We start from the raw sequence: 13,879 nt of genomic DNA, 5'->3' as shown, positions 1-13,879 counted from the left end.
GAGACAGGGTCTGTGTGTCCTCTATGGATACAGGGTGTGTGTGTCCTATATGGAGACAGGGTCTGTGTGTCCTATATGGAGAAAGGGTCTGTGTGTCCTATATGGAGACAGGGTGTGTGTGTCCTATATGGAGACAGGGTCTGTGTGTCCTATATGGAGACAGGGTGTGTGTGTCCTATATGGAGACAGGGTTTGTGTGTCCTATATGGAGACAGGGTGTGTGTGTCCTATATGGAGACAGGGTGTGTGTGTCCTATATGGAGACAGGGTCTGTGTGTCCTATATGGAGACAGGGTGTGTGTGTCCTATATGGAGACAGGGTGTGTGTGTCCTATATGGAGACAGGGTGTGTGTCCTCTATGGAGACAGGGTGTGTGTGTCTCTGTGGAGACAGGGTGTGTGTCCTATATGGAGACAGGGTTTGTGTGTCCTATATGGAGACAGGGTGTGTGTCCTCTATGGAGACAGGGTGTGTGTCCTCTATGGAGACAGGGTGTGTGTGTCCTATATGGAGACAGGGTGTGTGTGTGTCCTCTATGGAGACAGGGTGTGTGTGTCCTCTATGGAGACAGGGTGTGTGTGTCCTCTATGGAGACAGGGTCTGTGTGTCCTATATGGAGACAGGGTGTGTGTGTCCTATATGGAGACAGGGTCTGTGTGTCCTATATGGAGACAGGGTGTGTGTGTCCTATATGGAGACAGGGTCTGTGTGTCCTATATGGAGACAGGGTGTGTGTGTCTCTATGGAGACAGGGTGTGTGTGTCCTATATGGAGACAGGGTGTGTGTGTCCTATATGGAGACAGGGTCTGTGTGTCCTATATGGAGACAGGGTGTGTGTGTCCTCTATGGATACAGGGTGTGTGTGTCCTATATGGAGACAGGGTGTGTGTGTCCTATATGGAGACAGGGTCTGTGTGTCCTATATGGAGACAGGGTGTGTGTCCTCTATGGAGACAGGGTGTGTGTGTCCTATATGGAGACAGGGTCTGTGTGTCCTATATGGATACAGGGTGTGTGTGTCCTCTATGGAGACCGGGTGTGTGTGTCTCTATGGAGACAGGGTCTGTGTGTCCTCTATGGAGACAGGGTGTGTGTGTGTCCTCTATGGAGACAGGGTCTGTGTGTCCTCTATGGAGACAGGGTGTGTGTGTCCTATCCGCTTGTTAAGTCTGACGTCAAAAGTGACGTTTAGACATTTCCGAGTCCAAACCAGAAATTCCCCGCACCAGAGTACCTGTGAACTACAGCGGTAGAATGACAGTTTAATCGTTTTTTAGACTCGGATCTATTCATACAACAAGGGACACAGCACTTTCCCGTTTTCTCCATATTGTCAGGGTATTTGAGCCTCGGAAAAGCGCTATATAAATATAATTAATTATTATTATTATTTCGGCATTTCGAAGACAGCGCCTCAGCCAACGTTGGACCCGGAAACACGTCACGACTTAACAAGCGGATATGGATACAGGGTGTGTGTGTCCTCTATGGAGACAGGGTCTGTGTGTCTCTATGGAGACAGGGTGTGTGTGTCCTATATGGAGACAGGGTGTGTGTGTCCTATATGGAGACAGGGTGTGTGTGTCCTCTATGGAGACAGGGTGTGTGTGTCCTATATGGAGACAGGGTGTGTGTGTCCTATATGGAGACAGGGTGTGTGTGTCCTCTATGGAGACAGGGTGTGTGTGTCCTCTATGGAGACAGGGTGTGTGTGTCCTATATGGAGACAGGGTGTGTGTGTCCTATATGGAGACAGGGTGTGTGTGTCCTATATGGAGACAGGGTGTGTGTGTCCTCTATGGAGACAGGGTGTGTGTGTCCTATATGGAGACAGGGTGTGTGTGTCCTCTATGGAGACAGGGTGTGTGTGTCCTATATGGAGACAGGGTGTGTGTGTCCTCTATGGAGACTGTGTGTGTGTCCTATATGGAGACAGGGTCTGTGTGTCCTCTATGGAGACAGGGTGTGTGTGTCCTATATGGAGACAGGGTCTGTGTGTCCTATATGGAGACAGGGTGTGTGTGTCCTCTATGGAGACAGGGTGTGTGTGTCCTCTATGGAGAGAGGGTGTGTGTGTCCTATATGGAGACAGGGTGTGTGTGTCCTCTATGGAGACAGGGTCTGTGTGTGTCCTATATGGAGACAGGGTGTGTGTGTCCTATATGGAGACAGGGTGTGTGTGTCGAGATTGAGATAACGTTTATTGTCACTATGCATTACACATATAGGAATTTGCTTCGTCACCACAGCAAGTGCGTTTATCAGAACACAACAAGCTGTAGCAACATAGCAGCCATGGTCGGCGCCATCTTTGATTACCAAAGATGGAGACAGGGTCTGTGTGTCCTATATGGAGACAGGGTCTGTGTGTGTCCTATATGGAGACAGGGTGTGTGTGTCCTCTATGGAGACAGGGTCTGTGTGTGTCCTATATGGAGACAGGGTGTGTGTGTCCTATATGGAGACAGGGTGTGTGTGTCCTCTATGGAGACAGGGTGTGTGTGTCCTCTATGGAGACAGGGTGTGTGTGTCCTATATGGAGACAGGGTCTGTGTGTGTCCTATATGGAGACAGGGTGTGTGTGTCCTATATGGAGACAGGGTCTGTGTGTCCTCTATGGAGACAGGGTGTGTGTGTCTCTATGGAGACAGGGTGTGTGTGGCCTCTATGGAGACAGGGTGTGTGTGTCCTCTATGGAGACAGGGTGTGTGTGTCTCTATGGAGACAGGGTGTGTGTCTCCTATATGGAGACAGGGTCTGTGTGTCCTCTATGGAGACAGGGTGTGTGTGTCTCTATGGAGACAGGGTGTGTGTGGCCTCTATGGAGACAGGGTGTGTGTGTCCTCTATGGAGACAGGGTGTGTGTCCTATATGGAGACAGGATGTGTGTGTCCTATATGGAGACAGGGTCTGTGTGTCCTCTATGGAGACAGGGTGTGTGTGTCTCTATGGAGACAGGGTGTGTGTGGCCTCTATGGAGACAGGGTGTGTGTGTCCTCTATGGAGACAGGGTGTGTGTGTCTCTATGGAGACAGGGTGTGTGTCTCCTATATGGAGATAGGGTGTGTGTGTCTCTATGGAGACAGGGTGTGTGTGTCTCTATGGAGACAGGGTGTGTGTCTCCTATATGGAGATAGGGTGTGTGTGTCTCTATGGAGACAGGGTGTGTGTGTCTCTATGGAGACAGGGTGTGTGTGTCCTATATGGAGATAGGGTGTGTGTGTCTCTATGGAGACAGGGTGTGTGTGTGTCTATGGATACAGGGTGTGTGTGTTCTCAAGTGAGGGTGCTGTGTGTTATAGAGGAGGTCTGCGGCTCCACCAGCTGTTTAAACTGACCTCCTGTTGACTGCATTGCTCAGCTATTGAGAATCAATACCTCTCTCTCTCTCTCTCTGTTTCCTCCCTCTCTCTAGATCCACACATCTCTGATTAACGGTCGCCCCAGTGCAGACGACCCCTCCCCCATGCTGCTGAACTTCACCTCAGCGCGGTACATCCGCCTGCAGCTGCAGCGTATCCGCACGCTCAACGCCGACCTCATGACCCTGGCGCTGAACGACCCCCGCGATGTCGACCCCATCGTGACCCGGCGGGTGAGTGCTGTGTATAATGATGACTTTGACAACTACCTCCTCCTCCTCCACCTCCACCTCCACCTGCACCTCCACCTCCACCTCCACCTCCTCCTCCACCTCCACCTGCACCTCCACCTCCACCTCCTCCTCCACCTCCACCAGTAAGCCCTACCTCCTCCTCCTCCTCCACCTCCACCTCCACCAGTAAGCCCTACCTCCTCCTCCCCCTCCCCCTCCTCCTTCACCTCCACCAGTAAGCCCTACCTCCTCCTCCCCCTCCCCCTCCTCCTCCACCTCCACCAGTAAGCCCTACCTCCCCCTCCTCCTCCTCCTTCACCTCCACCAGTAAGCCCTACCTCCCCCTCCTCCCCCTCCTCCTCCTCCTCCACCTCCACCAGTAAGCCCTACCTCCCCCTCCTCCTCCACCTCCACAAATCTGCTCCGTTCTGAGTTAGAGTCCACCATATCACGTGACTCTGGTTGTGTCTAACCGTCACCATGCTCCAGACTTCCCCCCACCCCGCTTAGCTCAGTTCCGGTGTGTCGCCTCGGTAATTACCGGACAGATTGCAGGGGGCTTATATTGAGAGAGGGATTTTTCATTTAGAAAATATGGCTCAATTTACCCACCAAAGGGACTGAAGTTGAGGATTAAATTGGCTCTCAGACGCAGAGACAGAGAGGCTGAATACTGATGAAGGAGTCGAGTTAGCCCGCTGTTGAATGCATTGGTTGTGTTGGATGTGTTTAGCGCGAGCAGACAAATATCGGAGAAGTGTTTAAGTTTGTGGCGTTCGTTTCCAACTGTTACGATCAGGAGATCATATGACAGGGGGTCCTCAGCAGGCCGCCAGGCGCAGGTGGCAGATACTTTGTTTGGCAGAGACTTTCGGCTAGATTTTCACTGTAATTGTCACTATGTGCAAATAATTGTTGAGTGTGCTTATTTAGTGCAAGGAAAGGTCAAATGGAATGAACCCGGTGAGGCTTTAATAATAATGTATACTTATTGTGACGCCTCCCACTCTGCCTGCATATTGGCTGTGGCTGGAGCCTTGGCAGAGTGGGTGGGTCGTCAGGCTGAGTGGTTTCACCTGGGGTTGGGGAGCTGAGGAGGTGTATATAAGATGGGTGTGTCCTCAGCCCACCCTCTCTTCCTTCTTTTGCTTTGGTTCCGTTAGGGTTGTTTGTAAGGTCTCTGGGTACCAGGTTTTGGGGCCTTTCAGTTTTACACTACATACATCTATACACCTCTTACACATACAACATACATTCTACAACCATTCACTCATGGCATACTCTACTGACTCTTATCCATATTCATATACATATGTTAGTTAGCTTATTTTGGCTTATTTGCTTAAATAAAACTTTAATTGTATCATTTAAACACATGTGTGGACTCCCTTATTTGTTACCACCTTCGGGTGTGTAGAAACAAGAATTGTTGAGTGTGCTTATTTAGTGCAAGGAAAGGTCAAATGGAATGAATCCGGTGAGGCTTTAATAATAATGTATACTTATGCATTTATTACAAGGCAAATACTTAATAGAAGAAATGTTACATCCTAGTAGAGAGAGAGAGAGAGAGAGAGAGAGAGAGAGAGAGAGAGAGAGAGAGAGAGAGAGAGAGAGAGAGAGAGAGAGACACACACACACAGAGACAACCACCGGTCATCACAAAACAATGCTCACAACATGATGAGAACCTCACAACATGATGAGAACCTCACAACACGATGAGAACCTCACAACAGGACACAGGAACAAGAGAGAGAACTACCCTGACCTCTGCTTCTATATCCTCCTAACCACCACAGTATGTAAACTAGGAGCTGTTGATAAGGGGACCAACCAACCATCATTCATCTTATTGAATCTGAACTGATGACATCACAGTTTTGACACCTCAAGACATTCCACAGAGCTCACGGCCATTTCTCTTTTTGGAGGACAGTCGACTTAAGACAATCGAGATTGTCCTCTTCAGTTGTGAAAGAGTTCAGTTGTGTAAGAGTTAAGTTGTGAAAGAGTTCAGTTGTGTAAGCGTTTAGTTGTGTAAGAGAGTTTTGTGATATTCTTTTCAATGATGTTGTGTTGACTTTGTGTTTATTCCCCAGTATGACGACTACGTGATTCATATGTTGTATGATTATGTTTTATGTTCTCCTCCAGTATTACTACTCCATCAAGGACATCTCTGTGGGAGGCATGTGTATCTGCTACGGACACGCCAAGGCCTGCCCCCTCAACACACACACCAAGGTTAGTACCTGACCCCCCTCAACACACACACCAAGGTTAGTACCTGACCCCCCTCAACACACACACCAAGGTTAGTCACCTGACCCCCCCTCAACAGACACACCAAGGTTAGTACCTGACCCCCCCTCAACACACACACCAAGGTTAGTCACCTGACCCCCCCTCAACACACACACCAAGGTTAGTCACCTGACCCCCCCTCAACACACACACCAAGGTTAGTCACCTGACCCCCCCTCAACACACACACCAAGGTTACTCACCTGACCCCCCTCAACACACACACCAAGGTTAGTCACCTGACCCCCCCTCAACGCACACACCAAGGTTAGTCACCTGACCCCCCCTCAACACACACACCAAGGTTAGTCACCTGACCCCCCCTCAACACACACACCAAGGTTACTCACCTGACCCCCCTCAACACACACACCAAGGTTAGTACCTGACCCCCCCTCAACACACACACCAAGGTTAGTCACCTGACCCCCCCTCAACACACACACCAAGGTTAGTCACCTGACCCCCCCTCAACACACACACCAAGGTTAGTACCTGACCCCCCTCAACACACACACCAAGGTTAGTCACCTGACCCCCCCTCAACGCACACACCAAGGTTAGTCACCTGACCCCCCCTCAACACACACACCAAGGTTAGTCACCTGACCCCCCCTCAACACACACACCAAGGTTAGTACCTGACCCCCCCTCAACACACACATCAAGGTTAGTCACCTGACCCCCCCTCAACACACACACCAAGGTTAGTCACCTGAACCCCCTTAACACACACACCAAGGTTAGTCACCTGACCCCCCTCAACACACACACCAAGGTTAGTCACCTGACCCCCCCTCAACGCACACACCAAGGTTAGTACCTGACCCCCCTCAACAGACACACCAAGGTTAGTCACCTGAACCCCCTTAACACACACACCAAGGTTAGTACCTGACCCCCCCTCAACACACACACCAAGGTTAGTCACCTGACCCCCCCGTAACACACACACCAAGGTTAGTACCTGACCCCCCCTCAACACACACACCAAGGTTAGTACCTGACCCCCCTCAACACACACACCAAGGTTAGTACCTGACCCCCCCTCAACACACACACCAAGGTTATTACCTGACCCCCCCTCAACACACACACACCAAGGTTAGTCACCTGACCCCCCCTCAACACACACACCAAGGTTAGTCACCTGACCCCCCCTCAACGCACACACCAAGGATGATGTCACAGTAACATGGCTTGTTTGCCCCCCTGTCAGAAGTTCAGCTGTGAGTGTGAACACAACACCTGTGGCGAGAGCTGCGACCGCTGTTGCCCCGGTTACAACCAGAAGCCCTGGATGGCCGGAACCTTCCTGACGCGACACGTCTGTGAGAGTGAGTATGACTGACGGGGGTTGGAACCCCAGGCTTAGCCCGCTAAGCTAAAGAGTATGAGTGAATATGTGACGGCAGATGGTATTTGGAACTACCAGGTGCAAAACAGAAATACATTAAATCAGAAATACGTCTTCAAACTATTTCTGACCTAAAAGTCTGATTTTCTTTTTTTTTCGCTAACATTCAACTTGAAGCTTTGAAGTACCCACTCCTTATTTTTCCGAACTGTTTTACATTCATTAAATAGGTATAATCTATCAGCAAAATAGGCTTGTTTCTCATGCTTGGCTGGGGATCCTTAAGGTTTGGAGGCTGGCACGTGGCAACTCTAAGCTTCAGCTCCCTCCACAGATGTTCTATGGGATTAAAGACCGGAGACTGGCTAGGCCACTCCATGACCATGAAGGCTGACAGACTTTGAATCTCGGCCATTTGAGGAGTGTGTTAGTCTGTTGAGAGTAAGGCTTCAGAGAGTAAGGCTTCAGAGAGTAAAGCCTCAGAGAGTAAGGCCTGTGAGAGTAAAGGCCGGTTTAGGCTTCTGCGTAAAGTCGACGCCGTAGGCTACGCGTAAGCTTACGTAGTCCCGCATGACCGTGCGTGGCCTTGACATGCTCCTCTCAAAAAATCTAACCACGCGTCAGAGCGCACGTAACCGTAAGCTCTGTGATTGGTCCGCTTGGTAGCACATGATTCAGACAAGTCTCGACTCTCTCGTCGCCCAAAATGCGGAAGTCATGACAGAAATGTCATTCACCTTTTCTGTAATTACTTATTAATAAAGATTTGAAAAATTATTATAACCATCGTATTATCTTAGTTTAATGTCATTTCAATGCATCATAGAACTTTTATTTACAACAAGCATACCAACAAAAAGATCGCTATTATGCCGCTTTGAGCTTTGAGCTCCGTTGAGTTCCTAACCGGAAGAGGCACAGCACAGGGGCTGAAAACACACTGCCACCTAGCGATGTGACGGTGTAATTGCAGCGCGGACCAACGTCGAACTATAAACTTGGATAGCCCTCGCGTCGTCTACGGCGTAGCCGCAGGTAAATTCGACGCAGAAGCCTAAACCGGCCTTAAGGCCTGTGAGAGTAAGGCCTGTGAGAGTAAGGCCTCAGAGAGTAAGGCCTCAGAGAGTAAGGCCTCAGAGAGTAAGGCCTCAGAGAGTAAGGCTTCAGAGAGTAAGGCCTCAGTGAGTAAGGGCCAATCCCAATTCACCCCTACGGCTTCGTTTTCACCCCTATGGCTTCGTTTTGCGCGTTCACGTTTAGGGTAGGGGTGTCCCAATTCATATTTTCATCTAGCCATGGCTTCATTTCGAGGGCTAGCCATGACTTCATTTCGAGCGATTCCAGGACCAGACTAGCTTTGAAGCCGTACCCTTTGATTCCAACATGCATTGCGAATCATCTACAGAAATGTTATGTCGCTCTATTCAATGCAGAAATGTCATTTTACTTTCTCTGTAATTACTTATTAATAAAGATTTGAAAAATTATGATAACCATCTTATTATCTTATTTTTATGTCATTGCAATGCATTATATAACTTTTCTTTATAACAAGAATAACAAAAAAATCGCTTTTATGTCGAGGTGCTGTGTGTAACGTTACAGGCTGATTTGTGGACAGTCGCGCATATGACTATTTCCATGTCTGATGTCTAATGTCTGATGTACTAATGTAATTTCAATGCATAGACCTTTTCTTTACAACAAGCATAACAAAAAAATCGCTGTTATGCCGAGGTGCCTATGCGTGTGCCTATGCTTAACATAGAAAGTTCCACAGTCCAGCGCGCTCGGGTTTAGCAGTAGAGGACTGGTAGCCTACCTGATCACTTCCATTAGACTACCAAAGCAGGACACCGGAGCACTCATATCTGCGCGTTTGTCACAGGGTGACAGTCACCCTGTTCCTCTGCCCCTGCGTCAGTCCAATGGAATCGTCAAGCACAGCCTTCCCCATAGAAATACATTGGTGCGCGATTAACATTTCAGAGATGTACAATCATGTTTATTTAGAAATAAATTGTGCTATCTAAAGTTATCTATCCACAGGCTGATATGTGCATGATAGACGCGAATCCCCCCCCCCCCATAGACGCGAATCCACTTATTATACCAAAACAACTCGCAATCTAATCCGAGCAGTTGTTATTATGTAATATTATCGATGGATGTGCCATTTTTGATGGAGGGCAGTGAGCGGGAGACTCATCAAGGACATGTAGTTTATTAATGCAGTGGACAGTGGCTGTTTCTCCAGCGTTCCTGTCACTTCGGAGTCATGCAAGTCATGCATTTTTCCATGTTTCCTATTGATGGTATATGATGCCGTAAATTTAACTAAAGTTCAGCCGCGAAGTTGTTGCACTGTTGTCCTAAATCAGTGCAGACTGGCAGGGTAGGAGCACAGGTTTCATACAGGTTAGAGCGCCGTTATTCTGTCATGGTCTGATAATGAAGCATTGTTCTTTTTTATTTGATGAGTTGTTTGATCGATTGATAGCGTAAAAGTGAAGTTGTGAATGAGTCGCGAGCGTCAATGCTTTTCTACGATACTACTGATGACATTTCATAGGGGTAGATTTCAACCCCGACGGCTTGTGGCTCTGTTCGAAGGCCTTGGCTCGAAATCGAGTCACACTCAAAAACGAGCCATAGGGGTAGAAAAGGGAATCGGGATTGGGCCTAAAGCTTCAGAGAGTAAAGCTTCAGAGAGTAAGGCCTCAGAGAGTAAGGCCTGTGATAGGTCCGCGTTTGCATTCGCGAACCAAGTCTGGAACCGGCCAGCGCGTTCAGACCTAAACTTAATTGGTTCGGAGACTGAAAAGTTGGTTCGCAGCTGGAACCAAAAAATTGTAGTTCTCAAGCGGGAACCAAAAACGCGAACCGTGACGTCATCAGTGGGTGTGTCATATTCTATCAATAAAAGCAAGCTGGAAATACGAAGAGACAAAGACAACAAAACAAAGAGACAAAGAAGAGATAAAGAAGAGATAAAGAAAGACGTGGAAAATGTACAGAAAATGCGTGAATTGGAAACCCAATGTTTGGTGGCTATCTGGTCTTCAACATAATTCCAAGACAGACTGGAGAGCAACACTAGAAAAATTTATTAATTAGTCCAAGAGTTGGCGAAGGCAGGGTTCACAAGGACATCAGATCAAGTCATAAACAAACTAAAGAAAATGAAGAAGGATTATAGGGACACGAAGAAAGAGTTGGCCTACGACCTGCTGGACAGTGTAATGGGTCAGCGACCAGCAAGCATATGAAGTCCTCTTTCTGAGTCTTCAGACTTCAAATCACGGTAGGTTGACTGCATACCACTTCTTTCTCTTCTGTCTCTTCTGTTGATAAACAGTTGGGCCATGGATTGTTGAGTGAAAACAAATATTTGGAGTAACATGAGGAAAGCCGTCAGTAGATCAATGCGATCTGCCATTTTTGACGGTTTTGTTTACTTGAGCAACGCCCTCTGTTGATCTTCTTCTTTTTAACGCCCTCTGTTGATGAATGGTTCCACTTAAATTGGTATGAACGCGGTCTCGTTCGCCAGACAGCACCAAGGTGCGCAGGTTCCCGAACGCGAACCGGAACGGTCCTTTGCCGGTGTGAAAGCCCTATGTAGAGATGCTCCGATCAGGGTTTTTGGTGCCGATCACCGATCACCGATCACTGGAATCTGATATCACCGATCACCGATCACAGCGTCGAAAATGGCAATTGAAGCATTCTATTTATTGTGTAGCATTATTTATGTTTTTAATTATTCTTAACACCATTGACATTGTATATTAAGTATTCAAATGAAATTAGGAGATGAGAAAGTATCATGAATTGACAACCATCTGTTTTATTGAATTCACAACCACCAGTAGCTTACTTCAGGAAAAACAAATACAATGTGAAAATAAAAATCATAATAAATAAAATGTACACTGTCACATCAAATGTGCAACATTCCACTCAAATGAGAGGAACTAGGGGCTCTTAGAGAACTTGGAGCTTATACTGTAGCTTTCCTGAGGAACAATAAACATACCCAAACTAAACTGCAACATAAACAGATATATATAAAATACTGTTTCAAGTCAGTCAGTTACAAGTCATATTTAGGAGGAGATAAGACAAGATAAGATAATCTTAAACAAGACAAGACAAGATAAGACAAGACAAGATTAGACAAGACAAGATAAGATAACAGCAATAATCAATAAAACAAAAAAACAAAACATTGCACCTAAGGAGATTTCAGACTCAAACCTTACTTCTGATTAAGCAGCATCACTGGCAGATTAGCCTTGAGAAATACAAGCATCTCAGCGTTTTTGGCACTCAGCCTGTTCCTCTTATCATCTAAAATATGTCCTGCTATGCTGAAAAGTCGCTCGCTATCTACACTTGTGCAAGGTGCACAGAGGAAGACCTAAAACTCGCACGCTAATAGTTGTTGTTGCTATGGGCCTTAGCCTAGCTTAGTGACTTCCTGCTCGCGGGGTCACATGACGTCGCTGAACACTACCTACACTACGCTCGTGAAGTCGCTCTGGAACTCTGACCAGCACTCGTGGAACGCCTCTCGTCCAATCAAAGCACTCGGTCCCTTTATGACGTCGAGCCCAGTGTGCGCTTCGGCGCTCTCGGAGCGAATCGACGAACGCAGCAAATGCCGTATGATATTCGTGGTATTGAAAGACCTTGCGTGCGTTCCTCCGCGAGGAATTTCTTTTGAGCAGACATTACAAACTGCATATTTGTTGTCTCTTTCCGACACTGTGTAATATTGCCAGACTGGCGACGCCATTTCTCTATGTAAACTGATCGGCCGTGTTTGATCGGCCGTTTTGAGAACTCCGATCAAAACCGATCAAGGGCATATCGGCCGATATCGATCGGCGCCGATCAGATCGGAGCATCTCTACATGAGAGTAAGGCCTGTGAGAGTGAAAGAGACACAATATCAGACAACCTGATTTACTGTCGTATTGTTTACCTTGAACATATTTCATATGCTTTGTTATTGTTTTATTGGATCTACTTTGATCGGATTTCATTCGTGTCTCTTTTCTATATTTCTTATTACTCTGTAGAGACTTGGTTTTGTGTGTGTTTACTGAAGCTGTGTTGTGCTGTGGTGCTGTGTGTGTGTGTGTGTGTGTAATAATAATAATAATTCATTACATTTATATAGCGCTTTTCCGAGGCTCAAAGACACTGACAATATGCGAGAAACGGAAAACACAGAAACAACAAGCAACAGATAACATGGGCACATGGAACACAGAGTTAGCGAACGGGGAGGGGGGGGGGGGGGGGGTGGTAGGGACAGGGGAGATGGGTAGGGGAGGTTATATGCCTGTCCAGGGGGGGGGGGGGGGGCAGGGATGGGGAAGATGGCTAGGGGTAGGGGAGGCTGTAGCCATGGGAGAACAGGTAGGTTTTAAGGTGGGATTTAAAAGTGAAGAGTGAGGGTGAGTCTCTGAGTGGTTGAGGGAGAGAGTTCCAGAGGCGGGGTGCAGCTGCTGAAAAGGCATGGTGTGTTTATGTTGCTTGTATGTGTTGTGGCAACCCGCTCACCAGCGCCCCTAAGCCGGGGGTAAAGTACGATGAGCAGCGCCCCGAGCCCCTAGGCAGGATAATTGATAGTTGCTACTACCCGCTCGCACAGCTGACCCGCGTCCGCCAATCACCACAGCGACGAGCACAGGCTCGACGCAGAACATCTGTGCCAGCAGAGAGGAGACAGGGATAAAGGGTGTGTTCTCACTAGAGCATTTGCTTCACTTGAAACAGCAAACACCCCTTGGATGCTCCACTTGAAAAGGGTGGTTTCGCTGCTCGAGGCAGTCCATAGGAAAACAACAGCGCACGTGTATTGATCTGGATAAGAGAGGGACAACGGGCAATTATTATTATTTTTTTAACAATCAACTACCACGTCTGTTGCTTTGATTGCGTATGTTACTTCGTTTAGATGAAGGGCTGTGAGAACGCAAATCAGATAAATAATTTATGCAACAATGTTGCGAACTCATCCACTTGCTCCGGGTCTCGATTCAGACTTTCATGTGAGAACATGACCTAAGAGACCTGCCGAGCACTCATCATGGCAGCATTGGCCAGTACGACGGCACGATGCCGTAACGAACATTGAATGTGAAAGTTTATAAGAACGTGTCTTTGTGTGACCAGACCGAGATCACCTGAGGAGAGATCCTCAGAACGAGAGCTTGAGTGACGGGCATATTACAGAATAGCCGGAGAGGCACAGGGATGCCCCCGGAGAACCAAGGGTGCGACGGAGCCCCACCCCCTTTCCTGAACGGATGGATCCCAGCCGCCTACCGCCAGCCCCTCCAGTAGAGAGACCCCCATTATCCTGTTTTGACCTTTTGAGCTGAATAATATACTTGTGTCCTGATGAGTGAGACGGGGCCCCGATAGACCTTCCTGAGTGGGCGGGGCCCCGATAGACCTTCCTGAGAGGGCGGGGCCCCGACAGACCTTCCTGAGTGGGCGGGGCCCCAACATACCTTCTTGAGTGGGCGGGGCCCCGACAGACCTTCCTGAGTGGGCGGGGCCCCAACAGACCTTCCTGAGTGGGCGGGGCCTCGACAGACC

The 13,879-nt window shown here is 48.1% G+C and overlaps 1 protein-coding gene across 1 annotated transcript in view; it reads left to right on the top strand.

Annotated features, from left to right (window-relative positions):
- lama2 (laminin, alpha 2) overlaps positions 1 to 13,879 on the top strand; it is a gene marked incomplete at both ends in the record, with an annotated part of 430,348 nt that overhangs the window by 114,405 nt on the left and 302,064 nt on the right. The window contains 3 exons of the mRNA XM_080534306.1: positions 3,418 to 3,597; positions 5,755 to 5,844; positions 7,124 to 7,241. Of these exons, the coding sequence (XP_080390432.1) occupies positions 3,418 to 3,597; positions 5,755 to 5,844; positions 7,124 to 7,241 (388 nt within the window). The remainder of the gene's footprint in view (positions 1 to 3,417; positions 3,598 to 5,754; positions 5,845 to 7,123; positions 7,242 to 13,879) is intronic.

Source organism: Nansenia antarctica (genome assembly GCF_963989245.1).
Source record: "Nansenia antarctica genome assembly, chromosome: 6".
Classification (NCBI taxonomy): Eukaryota; Metazoa; Chordata; class Actinopteri; order Argentiniformes; family Microstomatidae; genus Nansenia; species Nansenia antarctica.
The sequence above is the reverse complement of the archived record's forward strand: the minus strand, read 5'-3'. Positions and strand labels throughout refer to the sequence as shown.